Source organism: Panthera uncia (genome assembly GCF_023721935.1).
Source record: "Panthera uncia isolate 11264 chromosome A1 unlocalized genomic scaffold, Puncia_PCG_1.0 HiC_scaffold_17, whole genome shotgun sequence".
NCBI classification, from domain to species: Eukaryota; Metazoa; Chordata; class Mammalia; order Carnivora; family Felidae; genus Panthera; species Panthera uncia.
This window is the reverse complement of record NW_026057577.1, coordinates 143,116,159-143,134,398: the sequence shown is the minus strand read 5'-3', so window position 1 is coordinate 143,134,398 and position 18,240 is coordinate 143,116,159. Positions and strand designations below refer to the sequence as shown.

General features: G+C 39.6%; 1 protein-coding gene across 1 annotated transcript in view; it reads right to left on the bottom strand.

Annotated features, from left to right (window-relative positions):
- Positions 1-18,176, bottom strand: part of CTNND2 (catenin delta 2) — a 938,499-nt gene extending 920,323 nt beyond the window's left edge. Inside the window, exon 1 of the mRNA XM_049648272.1 lies at positions 17,909-18,176. Coding sequence (XP_049504229.1) covers positions 17,909-17,945 — 37 coding nt within the window. The 5' untranslated portion in view covers positions 17,946-18,176. The remainder of the gene's footprint in view (positions 1-17,908) is intronic.
- Between the last annotated feature and the right edge of the window lie 64 nt (positions 18,177-18,240).

Below are 18,240 nucleotides of genomic sequence, written 5' to 3'. Positions count from 1 at the left end.
TATCTAATGACTGTAAACATCATCAAACAAAAATTTTCTTTTTCATTATTTTTTCTATAATTTTGAGAAATTCTGTCCTTTCTCTCACCTTAACCATAAATCCACAACATAGATGATAAAAAATATTTTATGCTGATTTACTATTTAACAAGTAGCTAATAAATCAATTTGAATAACAATTTAAAAATATTAGGACAACATCCAAGCCTATTAAAATCAGACAGAAACATCCTTTCCTTTACTGAAATCCTTTAGCGGGCATTTTAAAAACTTACAGTGTTAAAAAATTAGATATAAAAGATAAATAACTTTATGTTTTAGGACCACTTTAGGTTTATAGAAAAATTGCAAAGACGGTAGACAGAATTCCCATGTACTCTGCACCCAACTTCCCCTATTATAAACATCTTACATTGGTATACTTGTTACGTTTAATGAACCAGTTTTGACACATTATTATTAACTAAAGTCCATACTTCATTCAGATTTACTTAATTTTTTCTTAATGTCCTTTTACTATTCCAGGATCCCATCCAGGACACTATAGCACTTTAAGTCTTAATGTCTACTTGGGCTCCTCTTGGCTCTAACCATGTCTCAGGTTGTTCTTGTTTTTGATGACCTTGAAAGTTCTAAGGAATACTGAACTAGATATTTTGTACAATGTCCCTCATTTGGGACTGGCCTGATGTTTTTCTCATGACTGGATGAGGCCTATAGGTGTCAGGGAGGAAGCCACAAAAGTCACGTGCCATTTTCAACCCATCAGATCAAGGCTTTAAGCTGGACTTTTTTAAATAATAATTTTTATAAGTTGCTTACTTGTGTTCTTGGGAACTAAAGTATATTTTAATGTCCTCAATTTAGTATTACCAGCATATCCAGTTTGAAGTAAACATTTGGACAAGACTGAGGAGCTTCAATTGTATAAATCAATGGCATTTTTATACGACTTCGAACATCATTTAGAATGACCATATGACATTTTAAAGTGCAAGAACCAAAAATCATTGAAACTTAGAAAAGAGTCTCATGAAAATATGAGAACATTAATTTCTTTTGTCCTTTAAATAAATAAATAAATCCTATGTAGCTTAAAAACCAAAATTACAAGCTTATAGCTAGGCTAAACACACACACACACACACACACACACACGCACACGCACACCAGTAAAATCATTGATGAAGATAAGAGTAAGTATCTAGGGCAGAAAGTGACAGCCTGCATCCTACTCCCTGGGGACAAACATACCAGCTGACAGTTCCTTAAATTTCTCCAGGATTAAAGTTAATTCTTTCCAGTCCTGCCAACCTTAATCCAATCAGTGGTTTCCCCCACGAGCCACAAGTTGGCACATCTCCCTCAGTACTCATAAACACAAGAGAATTTGAATCCCTTATTTGTTATTAACCTACTAAATGGTGAACTGAAGAGGAAAAAAGTATAGATGTTATTTTGCAATTATTAATTAACTCCTCGATTAATGAGATCAATGATTTGGCTTCAATTGCCATTTTTGTAGGTCAAAGAAAGTTTCGTGTCAGCAATTTCACATGGATGTACCTAATACTCTCAATGATACAGCAATGTAGGCCTAGGCCTGCATTTCCCAGGATGACTTAAGTAAAAACCTTCTCAAGACATGTACTGCCCTTGGTAAACAATCAGGTGAGGGCCCCACTTCTCTTTGAATAAGGCTCCATGCCAAAAGCTGAAACTATTAGCATGCTGAATGTCAACAGGTAAACACTGCAAGGAGCCTGCCACCTTGCGCTGAGCTCCTGAGGTGACCAGCATCTAGACAAGGTCACAGATGACACCTTCCTTTCCTGTTACAAACTCCCAAACTGCTCTCCATGACTAACCTGTCAATTATTTTAAGACATCATCTACAGAGAAATTCATAAGCTAAAGGTGCAGAAATATGTAGCCAAGACAACAGGAAACAATTTAATCCATATTTTTGCTCGAGTGGGTAGCAATAACTTTAAACTTAAAAAAAAAAAAAAAAAGAAAAGAAAACCACCCTAAAATACTCCTGTTACTTAAAAGGAACTTCCTCAACCTAATGACACTAATTCAATAACTTCAATCAAATTTGCTATGTGGAGGTTTTGTTTTTCAAAGACAAATAATCTGACTAAAAGCATAGCTAATTTAAATAGAAAGGGGATTTTGTGACAGCAGAGTCCTAACATGAGACATGAAAGTGTGTAAAAGCAAATACTTATTTTTCTGTTAATATTAACTCCAAGTTGTAGACATTTCCTGTATGAGAGGAAATAGAAGCAAATACGCAATTATGAAATATCAGTCTTGAAGTCACATAAATTGGCCTGTGATATTTTAATAGGTAGCAGTTAAAAAAATCCACATCCCTGAAACATTGCCATTTATTCTTGATTAAACAAGTCACAAAATTATCAACATATATCATTCAAGGGCTATGCCAAGAGTAACATTTAGATAAGGCTGTAGTAATTCAAAATAATTTACTTTTCTTTCAGTTGACAATATTCCAAATCATAGACAGTATCTTCAATTTAAATATAACAGGGAATATTAAATAAATTCACCTTACGAAAATAAATCTACTTCTGATAATCCTACATGATCATTTTTCCCATTTTTGCCTACATTCATCAATACTTTAAGATAATGTCTTGACAAAAGAATATCCTGGAAGTTCTCATCTAAATCAACATTTCCATATTTCATACTCCACTGCTTTAAGATGATGAATACTGTTCCATGAAAAAGTAAACTTTGTACAGTTCTATTTTTTTGTTCTAAAAGTAAGTTTAATGTCCTCCTGCAGCAAAATTCCTGGCATATTTATATCCTATTTACTATGAGCTAATCTGCCTTTGAAAAACAGCCTACCATGCTTGAGGATGCCAGGAAATCATATGACAGCTGACCTGTTAGGCAAAAGCATTATATTAGATCCACACATGGAAACGCATCAGCTCTTACTAACTAATCATCGTATTGGTCTCTGACATTCATTCAGTGATAGGTGATCTGTCTTCTATCTTGTCTTCCATTTCAACATACATCTGTGATATGATTCAATGATTACTGCGTATTAAAAATTTATCCTACATAAGATCGCTACTCGAAGCCAGGCAGACATTAATCCTTGTGAGTTCCTCCTGCTACTACATCAGTATAGGATGAATTTTAAAGTCTTTTTTTTTAAGTTTATTTATTTTGAGATAGAGAGAGAGAGCACAAGCAGGCGAGGGACAGAGAGAAGGAGAGACAGAATCCCGTGCCATCAGCACACATCTGGACACGGGGCTCAGACCCACAAACCATGAGATCATGACCTGAGCCAAGATCAAGAGTTGGACACTTAACCAACTGAGCCACCCAGGTGCCCAAATTTTAAAGTCTTTTTAATGACCAACCTTCTAAAAGGTTGTATTCTAATGGGAGAAGACGTGAAAATAAACTTGCAAACCAATAAACAAAGGAGATGGTTTCCAATTCTCTTACATGTCATGAAGAAAATAAAATGGTAAGTGTTAGGTGAGAAACCAGGAGAGGATCAGCTTTAGGGAAATGAGTAGGGGAGACAGAGAGGTGGCCAAATTGGCTGGACTGCAGCCTAATAAACCACTGGGAGAAGATGTAGGTGAGACAAGACAGGAAGAAGTTGAACCTTTTCCTTGGCATCATTGTGAGGCTTCTAAACAAAGGCAAGATATGAGAAGACTTAAAAGGAGACGCCCGGCTACTGTGGAGGGAAACTTCAAGGGAGCACAGGAAAGGCAGGGGGGCCAGCTTGCTACACAAATCCTGGTAAGAAGTGACGAGAGCTTGGATCCGCATCTTTAAGAGTAAAGGTGGTAAGAGATGGAAGGGTCAACCAAGACGAGGAGCATCCATGCAATTTTTAAAAATATTATTAAAAAACTATGGAATAGCATATGTTAATAAATATAAAAATGTGTATCTAGGGGGCGCCTGGGTGGCTCAGGTGTTGAAGCATCTGACTCTTGATTTTGGCTCAGGTCACGATCTCAAGGTTCGTGAGTCTGAGCCCTGCGCTGGGCTCTGTGCTGATGGCGTGGAGCCTGCGTGGGATTCTCTCTCTCCCTCTGTCTCTCTCTCTCAAAATAAATACACAAACTTTATTTGTTTTACATTTTTTACCATTCATTCATTTTTGACAGAGTGAGAGCAGGGGAGGGGCAGAGAGAGAGGGAGACACAGAATCCAAAGCAGGCTCCAGGCTCTGAGTTGTCAGCTGTCAGCTGTCCCTGACGTAGGGCTCGAACCCACACACCACGAGATCATGACATGAGCCGAAGTGAGAGGCTTAACCGACTGAGCCACCCAGGCGTCCCTAAACAAACTTAAAAAGAAAAGAAAAGAAAAGAAAAGAAAAGAAAAGAAAAGAAAAGAAAAGAAAAGAAATGTATGTCTAGGAATTCTACCTAGCTAATTGTTCTGTGTGTCACATTCTATAATTTAGAAATCAAAGCCAAAGACTTAAAGTGAACTAAAAAATAATTAAAAATACCTTGAGTAATGACCCAGATTATCAATCAGTGATTCTCATTCATTTAGGGATCAATTCAATATCAAACACCCCAAATCTGCCATCAGATGTGGGTCTTCCTGGGCACTGAGACCTCGCTATGCTCTCTGTCACGGATAGGAAGCTTGTATCCCCACAAAACGTGTATATCGAAGCCTTACTCTAATGTGATGGTATTTACAGTTGGGGCTTTGGAGATAATTAGGGCTAGCTTAGGTCATGAGCTGAGGTCCTCATAAAGGGATAAAGAATCTTATAAGAAGAGGAAGAGAGAAAGATACATGAGCCAAGGAAATGCCATGTGAAGGCACAGAAAGATGGCAGTCATCTACAAGCCAGGAAGAGAGCTCTCACCAGGAACCGAATCAGCAGGCACCTCGAACTCAGACTCCCCAGCCTCCAGAACTGTGAGAAATACATGTCTGTTGTTGATGCCCCCCAGTCCACAGTATTTGGTTATGGCAGCCTGAGCTAAGACTATCTGGTATAATGTTTTCATTTAGTGAAGTCCTTCCACCACCACAAAAGACAAGCCCCTGGACATTTTCCTGAACTTCTGCAGCTGAGGGAAACATGGTGTGTCCTTACCTTTGGGTTTAGTGATATTGATGCCACCCAGCATCTACTCAGTGCTACAGAGCTGCCTACAGACCCACTGTCAAAATGTTCTACCGTCTTCTTCTGGTGAGCCACACACACCAGCTTCACAAATTCTGACATCACAGTATTCTCTATAATCGCGTACATCTGCATATCACAACACTTGACCTCTCACCCTGCATCTATACTTTCTAGCCTAATATGCACGTGCAGCCTAGCTTCTGAATGTGACGATGGCAAACATTTCCACGTGCCTCCAGAGTCACCGCAAAGCGTTGGGCACCACACGCATACACCAGGACGACCCACCTGCCTTCACTGTCCTTCTCAGTGCCTTACAGTGGATGTGGAAGCAGCCCTACCTCGTCCCAAATGCCTAACGATACCTGTCTTCAAAGATGCATGAGTAGCAAACACACAGGTAGCAAAGCTCTACTTACATGAAAACTATGAAGCAGAAAATCTGAAATTACTCCTACGGTACACAGGCAGCGTCTTAATGTAAGTCACGGGCATACATATTGAAAACTAATAAGGTGCAACAAACAGGAAACAGAATCATCCCTCAAAGTCCACAAAGCAATTCGTTCGAAAAAGTAAGAAGAAGAAAAAGCAAGGACCCCCAATGCCTCTGTGTAAGCATAAAGGACAGTGAGAGAAACTGAAAATAACTCAAAGTTCAAAAGCAGCTTCTTTGGGTCAGAGATGAAAACAAAGAAACACAAAACTCATCTGGCCACCAAATCCTGAATCCATTACATCTCAATTAGCTCCAATGAGAACTGACTGCAAGGAACAGCATGTATATTCAAACTCAGACGTAATATCACCCAAGCAGCTTCTGAGAATAAGCAAAAATGACAAAACCTACTACTGGTTCAAAAATCTGTTACATTGTGTTCAAAATTCTCAGCCTCGCGTTCAAAAGTTGAAACACAGGGGAGCACTTTGGCTGGACGAACAAGCCACACAAGCCAAAGGAGTAACTTTGCTTGTATTTCCTCCCACACCCTGTTCGGCTGAGACAGCACTGTATCAGGTTATCACCCCGCTCTCCCACTTGCCAACCTGGAGAGAATACAACCACTGGTATAAAATGTGTACTTTGACAAGCCGCCGGGAAGCCACATAAAACTCGGATTATTACACTGTGCAAATGCAAAGCATTTATGTTTCATACGGAAAGATCGCGAGTCCTGGGAGCAATTATATAATGCGTTTTCGCAGACCTGGCACTCAGAAGGCAGGGAAGGATTTCAGAGAAGTAACAGGAAATAAGGTGTGCTCGGGGATGGCATGCTCAGCTTGAAGTCCAAGTCTGAAGAGGATAGAGATACAGTCACTTTTCAACTAGAGAAATAGGCTAAACCACTGGGGGGGCGGGCGGCAGGTTATCTGACCCTGGAGCAGCAGGTCATTTGCTGCTCTGTTTAACGTGTACGTATGTCACTTGCTACTCTGGGTAACATATAAGTATAACATATCAGATCGCTTCTTCGAACCTTATACTTGGCCAGGTGTGTTGACTGAATGGATTAGTCCACGAACAACTGACCAGCCCATCGAAAAACATTGTTACCAAAAACTAGTTGAAGCTTCCTGCTCCCTCTCACTTCTTAAAATGTCCACACTTCTTCTCAGGTGTTACTAACCCTCCACCCCTCTATCAGAAGCCACCAGAACATAGTCTTCTGTCTCCACAGTCTGTATTTGCAGATGAAGGAGGGATATCACCCAAGGGTCAGGTTCCCCGAGCTGTCCCCTTGTCCCATATCTTCTTACACCCTGTTTCTTTCTGGGGTTCACATGTACAAGCTAAGAGAGCACCATGAACCTCTCAACTGCTACAGCCAGAAGTACGGGATCACTGTACAATTCATCACACAACCTACCCGAAGCTAAATTAAAAAAAAACAAAACAAAAACAAAAACAAAAAATAGAACCATCTCTGAAACTGCTAGAAGCACAAGCAAAACCATGATTGACCAGCATCTCCCCTCGAGTACCTAAACCTTTACTACTAAGTAACATACTCACTGAAGGGATTTAAACTTCCCTTCTTTACTTCCTTCAAGTTTTGAGAACAGGGAACAAATTAAAGTTTCGTTGTTGTTGTTGTTGTTCTCATAAGTTTACACACGATTTCTTCCTATTGGCAACCTACAGTTAGAGTGATAAGAATCCTCTGAAATTTTGTTCCAAGGATTTAAGGAAATCTGCTCAAAAAAAAAAGAAAAATGGAAGCCAGCTTCAGTTCACACCTCTAAAACTGTCCTGATAAAGCCTTCCAGGCGCCAGACTCAGCAGCCCACCAGGAGAGAAAATAATATTCTGGGGACATTTCTACAGACTTCAATCCCTGAGGAACAATAGGGCTTCATTTTCACTCCTCCTCTTTTAAGCAGGACATATCTGTGCAGAGAGAAAAAAAATAGAACTTTTTTTTTGAGCCAATTTGGTGTGACATAATTTTTGAAGTGCTATAAAGAAACAACAGGAATTATTTCCAGTGGTGGATAAAGGAGAATTCTTCCTCTAAGTGAGGCCTAAGCTTGGAATGTCACAGCATCTTGACAACTATTAGGGGACTGACCATTTCATAACCATGTTCATAATGGAGGTCAGAGATTTAGTTTTACAGACAAGAAAATCTTTTGGTCCGGTCCAATTCATCAAAAAAACAAAACAAAACAAAACAAAACAAAACAAAGCAAAAACCCTGAAGCAGATCAACAATTTCAGGGAATGTATTTTATACTTAAATGCTTATTATGATAGCATTTCCCAAAGCATTTTCACATTTATTAGAATATCACATTCACAAAAATACTGTAAGTGTTGACCCTAATAAGCGAATGACAAAATAGTCTCAGATGCAAGGTCAGAAGACAGAACAAAAATGATTTCATGATTTGGATCCCAAACTCAGAATCCTAATTCAGTGTTCCCTCCAGAATTCCAGTGCCCAAAATGCACTGAAAGAAACCAAACAGACCCTAGTTGATGAACCAGTTTTGACAATGAAAACAAATGTATGTAGAGCCCACAATGATTAACACATAGTGTTTACTATGTGCCAATTATCATCCGAAGATTTGAGAATCAATGATAAAAAGACAGATTACCAGTGTGCAGTGGGGGTGGAAAGAAGCAAGGTCCTATGTGACCAGAGAGAAAGGTGCATGTACTAAAGGTGCATATGTGCATGTACACATATGATTTGATAGGGAAATATACATATGGATCTATATTATCTGTGAAATAGAAAATCATATATTTGCCTAAGAATGTCACCCTTACTCTTCCGGAAGAACGTGAAACACTATTTCAGTGAGGCCACAGTGGGGATGACAAGAGCACACACACAGACCTTCCACCTGTGAGCCCCAGACCGTGGCAAACACCTGGCCCGTCATACACAGGTCCCTAAGCCTGTGCAGGTGCCTAATTATGCTTCCTGTGGAGCAAGCAAAAGGCAGAATTAGAGAAAAAGATGTGTCATCTTTATTATTTAACAGTTGAGGGGCACCTGCGTGGCTCAGTCAGTGAAGCATCCGACTCTTGATTTCAGCTCAGGTCATGCTCTCCCAGTTCATGAGTTCGAGCCCCGCATCAGGCTCTGCACTGACAATGGGGAGCCTGCTTGGGATTCTCTCTCTCCTTCTCTCTCTGCCCCTACCCTGCTCATGCTCGCTCTCTCTCTCTCAAAATAAACAAATCAGCTTAAAAAAATTTTTAATAAAAAAAGGAAGAGTAGAAATAACTAAGGTGTTTGAGATTCACAAATATACTAGCCTCTCTGCTATGTATGTGAGGTCCATAGTCTCTTAATCTGCCTTCACAACAGCCTGAAGACACAGGAGTTACCTGCCCTCTATCAACAGTGGCACTCAGTAGTAACTTACCACTTGCTAATAGAAAAATGGAACAGTTGAGATATGAACTCAGTCAAGTCAGAATACAACTATTAAATACTCCCTCCACCATCTGCTCCATTACCATATTTACTACTGGGACAAACAAAATCAGGGAAGGTAGAATGCTCCCTTAAAGAGGGACTCCCTCCCCCCAGGAAAAAGGAATACATTTAACTACAAGCTTTAGAATTATGCTTTAAAAATAAGAATAAAATGGTTAATAAATTGATAAAACCTGGCAAAGGTAATATAACTATTATAGACAAATAATATAAAACAATGAGAAATGAGGCAGATAAACCAACTCAGAAATGCGCAAAACATACAAAAAGACAATTTACAAAAGAATTAGGACGGCGTCATCAACTTATGTAATATTTAACCTCAGCCATAGTCACAGAGAGGCAAATTAAATCACAGGAAAAACACAATTTTCCTCCTAATTGGAATTTGTTTTCGTTTTTTTTTTTAATTAAAATACCCAGTTGTTGAAATCATGGAGAAATTGGCACACTCCTGCCTCGCTGAAGGAAATGTAAATTATATAACCTTTCTGGAGGACAAATTGACAACATCTATCAACAGCCTTGAAAACATCCAGTTCTAGGAAGTAATCTACAGAAAATAGCCTGATGAAAACTATGTAGCTTTAATCACAGCATTACACAAACCACCAAAAAACAAAAATGCCATCAATCTCCAAAAATAGGAAGTTATTTAAGTAAATGATGTTACATAAAGGTATGGAAAACAGACACTAAAAATGAATACAAATCATATGAAAAAAAGCAGCTTTATGTGTTAAAAAGTAACAAAACAGAATATGAGGGATCTTCTAAATTTAAAAATGTACATGGATTTGCATTCTGCTAAAAATAGTCATTTCTGTAGCTTGAGATATATGCATGAACTTTAGCTTTGTTTCATCACTACCATATTTTCAAATTTTTAATTAATCCACATTACTTTTGAAAACAGAAAAAAATAATAAAACATTATTCGAAAAACAGAAAATATTTCACTAATACGCTGCACAGCTCTCAAGAAGACACCAACTTGCTAAACCTACTCAAAACATCTCTTAACTTTAAAAACAGAAAATGTAGGTGTAGAACTGAACAGAATATATGTAATATACACTGAATGAAGGATGTGCCTTGTTAATTTCAGTCAGGCATTCAGCTAATTAACGAAATTTATCCCAAAGCAAAAATACAATATCCTTTTCAAATTTAAAGGCATACTTTTGTTCTGTGTAATGATGTAATACATAATAAACTATTATATATTTGGTGGAAAGACAATATACAATGAACAAAGCTCTTGAAACCTGTCATAAACACGATGTTCTTGTGTTTGTATGGGTGTGTATATGGGTATGTGTGCTGGGTATCATATTCAATATAGGTTTCTGCTTTGCTTCTTAACCTTAACCTTCTTCTTAACCTTCAATGTCATGGACACTCCCCGCTGTCTTAGAAGAGATAACTCTCAACTGTATAATGTTCCTTTGGGTAGAGGTGCCATAATATATTTATGCATCTACAGTGGATTTAACATTATTACTTTTCTCCAACCCAATTCAAGCCAAACAGTCTGACCCACACACTACAAGCACCAGGCTTCTTGCATCACCTTCTATGACCTGGGTACATATGACATGATTTCTACTGTCTCTGAGACTTTTCAGATGATGCCCATTTCACCTTTCTGCCTTTCTGGAAATCTTCGTCCCACCTCCTTATCTAGTAACCCAAAAAAACAAACAAACAAACAAACAAACAAACAAACACCAGAGCCACCAGTGAGGACCGTGTTAGAGACAAGAGACTGAATCTTGGCTTTTTTGTATTTGGGAGACTTGGATTGCTGCCAAAGAAGTTATTCTTCTGAGAATTAAATTATTGCATTGCTGAAGGTAATGACTGCTAGGTTACTCTAATGTTTGAAAGTCCAAACAAACTATTTGAGAGAGAAGAATAAAATTTATTTTAAGAAGTGAGCCTTCTTAAGGTTGAGTAGTCATGCTCGGAGTCAAATAAAACATCACATTTCCTTAGAAATTCACTTTTTTCTTCTTGACGGTGTCCATTATTGCTTCTATTAAAAGTTAAAACATTAAATGCCAGCCAAATTCTAATTATCTACACTGAGGTAGAAAGTGCTGTCGATAACAGCTGGCATGGATCATCATTTATATATGGTTTGGGAAGTCACATTTTGACACTGTCCCTTTTATGCCCAATTCTCACCACTTACAAGGCCACCCAAGTATTGGCAGTCAAAGTCTAACGTGGAGAGTAGGGAAGAAACACTGAGAATGAGTTATTTTAAAGTTGGCAATACATAAATCAGCTGAATTTCATGGACCATACTCTCTATAAATCAGCCAGGGCATTAGATAATTCCTGATATAGTGTCAAAATACCATAAAATATTTAAAGAGCTCAACTTCTAAGCAAAATACTGTGGAAGCTATTATATCCAGAATTCTACAACCAGAATTCTTTATAAAGCATGTCAATGAGGAACACTTCTTTCCTACTTCTGATATTTCCTTCCAGGTAAAGGGAACTTAATTCATGTGACACTATGGCCTCTCTCCATACCTTCACTTCCTCTGTTTCTGAAAAATAAAGGAAGCAGCTTGGCTAGTTCCTTCCTTCTTCCTCTAAAGAACCCCCTGCCTGCAGAGAGTCAAGGCTACGCTCCAGGGCTCAGAGACAGCTCCGTCCCTGTGGGAAGGGAGGAGGGGAGAAGGCCAAGGCCCTGGGATGTCATCTGGCATCACATCAAACTACCTCTAATCAAACCTGATTATTTCGTCCACGGTGGCTACTCCTTTACTTCTTTTTCTTTCAAAATATCGACTTTTTCAGAAACTATAAGGGTGCTGGGATGATATTTATTGGGTTTCTTAAAGACCCCCAACAATCCACATTTTGGCACGTGTTATAATTTAAGGTAAATGTATAGCTTTTTGTGATTTGTGATGTTGAACATTTAAATGAAAAAAGATTAAAATAAACATTGTAAGATTACTTAAAACCACAAAAACCCAAAGAATAAACTAAATAAAACGTGCATACAAAATGCATTTTTCTTAATATACACCTATTGGATCAACTTTCTAATGACAGTAGTGATAATCACATCTATTACACACACACAAAATGTTCTTAATGAGAAAACTCTAGCCCTTACCTATGCGGGATAAATGTATTAGCTAATTTCCACGGTGGAATTAAATTCTATCTCTTCTTCATCATCTAATGCTACAAATTAAATATACCCTTTAATAGTACATTCTGTATCATGTGAAATTTGTAGACATCTTGACACTTAAATCTATTTAACCAAACATAATTGGCTTACCACTCACTTTGAGCCAAAAACCAGAAAGGTCTGTTATTATAACGTGTATTTTACTCTGGTAACATAATTGGCAGTTCCCACAACAACACATAAATTTGAATATAAATAACTATATTTATTGTCAAAATGTTTTTCTGACTTCAGATAAATTAGTCTCCTGTTAAACAGGTCACATTCTGTAACAAATCCTAAGATACATCCAAGCTTTAGTATGGTAAACTTAGGTTGCTAAAGATCACAGTTCTCCCTTGCAGGAGCTCCTATAACCAAACCCAAAGGAGTAGGACACTTTACTAAAGTTACTGAATTAGATGGCAAGTGAAAATTATCCTTTAGTGTCAAAAAGATACCACAACACACATTTTACTTTCAAAAATTTGATTTTAGTGGTGCCTGGGTGGTTCAGTGGGTTGAGCAACTGACTCTTAATTTCTGCTCAGGTTGTGATCTGATGGTCATGAGATTGAGCCCCAAATAGGGCTCAGTGCCAAACTTGGAAGCTACTTGGGATTCTCTCTCTCTCTCCCTCTGCCCCACTCCCCCACTCATGCATGCTCGCTCTCGCTCTCTCTCTCTCTCCCTCAAAATAAATAAATAAACTTCAAAAAAAAAACTTGCTTTGAATGAGGAGGTGGGGGTGAGTGAGTCTTTTATTTACATAATAAATTTAGCTGTTTAATGTTTCTTTATCTTTGTTACAATGACATTATTATGGGATTCATGCCCTGTGGTTCCAAACAGAGCATGTGTTTAGTATCTGACTTCACAGAAAGTGAGGTTGTATTTCCTAAACTGTCTATGATATTCTTTGTATAATGTGAATCGTTGTAGAAAATTTGATCTTAATCAGGTGAATAATATAAACATTAATAGAGAGTATCAAAGTTTTATAATTTCTGACTCTGATTAGAATATTTTTTATTAATAATAGTGCTGGTAGATACAATTTACTTCTCTTTTAGCTTAACTAATATATATTTTAATACTCAAAGGACTGGTATGCTGTAGACTAGAAAACTTGATATACTTTATATGCCAAGCTACATAATAAAGTAATATTACAATAAGAGTAGGGAGAGAATATATCCATTGAACACTTTTGTTAGAGAGGGTGGTAGCCTATAGGACATATTTAATAATACATAAATGAAGCACAACTATCCACCTTAATATGCAGATATATATCTCATATGTTTATGCAAATGCTCATAATGTCTAAGCCACCTGTGCTCTTACTTACTTGATCCTGAAATCAATCTTTTCAGATATTCTGTCCTGTTGTGCCCATTTTACAGTGGAAAAAAACTGAGCTAAAGTCTGAGTATCACATAAATGGCCAAGGACACAGCTGAGAAGAGACAGACTGGGACGCACCCAAAGCCAACACTCTCTCCACATCTCTGCACCCGCACAAAACAGAATCCCAAATAGCATTCATTACACTATAACATAAATACATTTCATTATTTTACACATGTATTTTATATATAATATATACATACAATATATAAAACACACACACACACACACACACACACACACACACAATATTCATTGTAGGTCAGAGCCCAACTTTTTCCTCTAGAAATGTATTTCTGATATGAAATGACAATTAAGGGAATAAGAAGTTTCAATAGATGTAATTCAGTTTACAGATAACTTTTGAGGAATCTCACCAAGGGACACATGTGAATATGTGTCTAATATGGAAAGCTTCCAGGAAGTACTATTTCATTTATTTAGTCATTATTTCCAATTTGTCAAAAACTAATTGATATAGAGTATAGCTTCAATATCCTAATATAGCTAAGACATTTCTTACAAATCAATTACCATGATAAAGAGCTTGAGAGCATACTTAACAGCTACATGACCAAAAGACAAACAACGAGAAGTGTCAAAACTACACATTTTTGCTATGAGTTTTAACATTTTTAATGGACTGAAAGCACAGTACGATCAAATATTTCTGTGAGTTTCCTCTGTTAGAGGTACTGTTTGTGAAGATAATTAGATTCATTAAACCCAACCAGGCAGTGTATTAATCAGTAGGCTAGACTGGCAGACAATGTGATAGAAATGATTTACTTATGACATGTTTAATATTTTACATTAATACAAAAAAAAAAATCAGAAGCCAGCAGCAAATATCGTGAACTGCTCCCCCTCAAATTAACTTTTCACCCACACCCACATAACACCTCTCACAGAGCCTTCAGAGTACTGAGAATACCTTTGGAATATGGATGATGAAAACCATCATGGAAGCCAACTGAAGAATCTGGCTTGAAAATGTACTTCTGACTTGTGAATCCGCCCACCAGGACCCACTGTACCACGCCTTCAACGGAACTACTGGATTTAAGAATATATGCCTGACTTCTCTTGGTATTTCGTGCCCTGACTGGTAATTCAGAGGTAATTCATTCCCTGAATGTGATGTTCCGGTTTAAATACTCTCAACTATATGGCATCTTTCAAAAATAACAATCTTTATTAAACAGAAACTTTCAGGAAGAGTAATACTCACAGCACCCATTCCCCATTACAGAAGTAAAAATAATGTTCACATAGAGAAACAATCATAAATGGATGTTCAAATCTTCTGTGGACAGTCATGAGAAAAAGAAGGAAGAAAAACATTTTTGGATGTCCAAAACGCAACAGTTCTAATTTTGGTTCAATTGTCTTGTTAACCAGACACACTAGTCCATACCAAGCACACCTGACTTTATGGACAAGCAAATTACAATAAATTAGCTTAAATGCAGTTTTGCTGTTTTCTTACATAAGGAAAGCCTGATGAAATTCCTCTAGAGAACTCTCCAACGGTACTACATAAACGCGTACTGTATAAAAGAGAATTCTGATAAAGCACCGTGGAAAGGAGCACGTTCTACAATATTTTCAGGAGAGCACTGCATTCTCAATTATATGTCAAAAGTAATGTTATATTTGAGAATATGATATCTTCATTTTTAATTTTAAAGGTCATTATGAAAGTGATATTATCCTCAGAAATTATTTAACAAACTATAAATTGCATTTTCCAACTAATTTCATTTGAAATTCATTTTCTCGCCAATGAACCATTTCACTGGGAGAAAGACTTGGCTTGTGTTCTACTGTGGAAGATGTGAAGTTGATGGAAATATTGTAATTCGACAGTGCATGACTTTTATTACAAACAATGAAAACATTAGTGACATCTATAATGATTAGGTTGTACAACTACACAAACATTCGCAAAATTAAATAACTCCTTTCCACAAGACTATGACAATTTTATTAGAGCAACAACCTCATGTACGTACTACAATTGCCATTCAATCAGGTACTATCGTTTTCAATCTACAATATAACATGAAACTCACACATACAACACACGTAGTTTTACTCCTGCTCACCGGCACCTGTCTGCGTACACACATAAGCACAGAACAGTATCCACTAGTCCTTTAAGAATCATGTTTAAAACTGAACAGCAGACTCCAAAGGAAACAAAAAAAAAAATCTGTCTCCCTCACTTTCTGCTTCTTCTTGAAAGAAATCTTGTATTAAAACAATGCAACGAACACAATGGTGTGTTCAAAGTGCTTTTGGAAAGTTTTCTAAACATGTAGAAGGTGAAACTAACAGGAGACAGGTAAAGCTAATCACACCGTTCAGTTAACTCAAGCCGTAGAGGGCTTCCTACAACGCTGACACCTCCTAGCTGTATAATTACAGGCCTCCCAAATTTCACCGTCTAACTCCCGATACAAGCATCATCATTCAAGTCCTGAGATCCTGTGGCCCACAGAGCAGGAAGGATGCCACTTAACCTTTCCCCCAAAAGCATTAAACATGGATTCTGCATGTGGCAAAGAGAATTTAGGGCAGTGTAAAGCACCCAGTCCTCATCTGAGGATGCCCACCCCTATGTGTCATGCTTCTCACAGAACGAGCCCCCAAAATCATGCACAGGTTCATCCTTGTAATTCTACATGAGTCATATCAAACACTTCTCCATGGGATTTTAGAAGTGCTGCGGCTTGAAAGCCTTTTAATCCTGTAGGTGAATTACTAACTGCAAAGAGCTGAACAGGACTACCACCGGACCCTGAGCTACTGATGGAAAGATGCACAATGAGAGAACTCCTGGGTAGTTGGACCACCTCCCTATTTTCATGGAAGTCGTTGCAGAAAATTGCAAGCATCTTAAACACTGGTCACATAGTTCCGAAAAGTGAAAATCTATGCATGTCAGGCCCGACAGTCTGCTTGTACCCTATCCCTTTTCTAAACCAACACATTTGCTTGATAACATTAGGCATGCATGTTAACAACACCTTTCAGGGCCAAAGCAAATCAGATCAGTTCAACCCAAGCACACAAGGGGAACAAAACATCTTGGAACCACAACCTGCCCTTCTTTTTCTTTATTTCCACACCCTTCCCTACCCCTGCACGTACAAGGAAACACAACTTTAGGCATCTGGGAAGTAGCTGTCCTTTGTTGGAATCTCACACACACACACACACACACACACACCAAAAATCCCCAAGACTGCTTTCCTACCACACGACCGGGGAGGCTGCACCACCTCTCCGGTGTCTTAATTCTGAACGTAGTGGTTCGAACCAGCTGAGCAGCAATCGGTGAGAACACATTACACACCAGAATAAGAGGAAGGTCGGCGAAAAGAAAAGCAGCGTTGCTTTTCAGCCATTAATTACCGATCCCCCAAATATCGCATCGCAGTCTCCCCACACACATGCACAGCGTTCCAAACCTGGGTTTCAGGCGGCGCTTTCCAGAGCCTCGCTATCTATTGTCAGGACGCAGAAGCCCCCGAAACCTGTGAATCGAGCTGAAAAGGCTTCCTCTGAAAACGCTAAATATAGACCAAAGGGGATCTGGGTCTGGCAAGCAGCGGGAGACTGAAGAAACGGCCATGGACGCATATGACTAAGTATTTCCATTTTGTTCTAGCCAAACATCGTAATGACATTGAACATAAGGGCAAAAGACTAGAGGGAAGTCCTCCCCACCCCCACCCCGTCTTCTCCGTATATTAGGGACGTCATGAAGGCAACGGGTATGTTCTTGAGGGTGGCGGGGAGCAGTATTGTTGATGTTGCCCTATATACGCCTCCTCCGGGGGAGAGGGGCGGCAGGGAGGGGGAGCACGCAAGAAGCCACTTGCTAACCGCTCCGAGAAAGGCACTAACCCTGGTCCCCATTCCAGGCAGAGCCGTCTTCCGAGAGGGGACCGGGCGCGATCGCGGTCCTCCCCCGGCTGGCAGGACCGCGCAGCAGTCGCCGCCGCCAGCCGGCCGGGAGCAGAGGACCAACCCCCCACCGGCGGCGAGGAGGAGGAGGAGGAGGAGGAGGAGGAGGAGGAGGAGGAGGTTGAGGAGGAGGACGGCGCCCAGGAGGAGGATGCGCCTGGCCCCGGCAGCCCAGCGAAAGCAACTCACCGAACGGCGCGGCGCCCGACTGCTTCCTGGAGAACATGCACCCGCCACCAGCGACAGCTCCTCAGTCCGGGAAAAGGCGTGCGCGCCGCCGCCCGGCTTCAGGGCAAGGTCCTGACCTTGCCCAAGTGCAGCATCTTCCGCTTTTGTTGTCTGAGCGCGGCCGCGGGACAGGCGAGGCTGGCGGGGAGCAGGGGCGAGCGCCGCGGGGGAGAGGCGGCTCCCGACGCGAGTGCGCGGCGCCCGGCCCGGCGGCCCCTCCGAGCGCGGCGAGCGCAGCGCCCCCTGCCCGGCTCCGCGGGCTGCGCGGGCTGCGCGGGCTCCGGGCTCCTCCA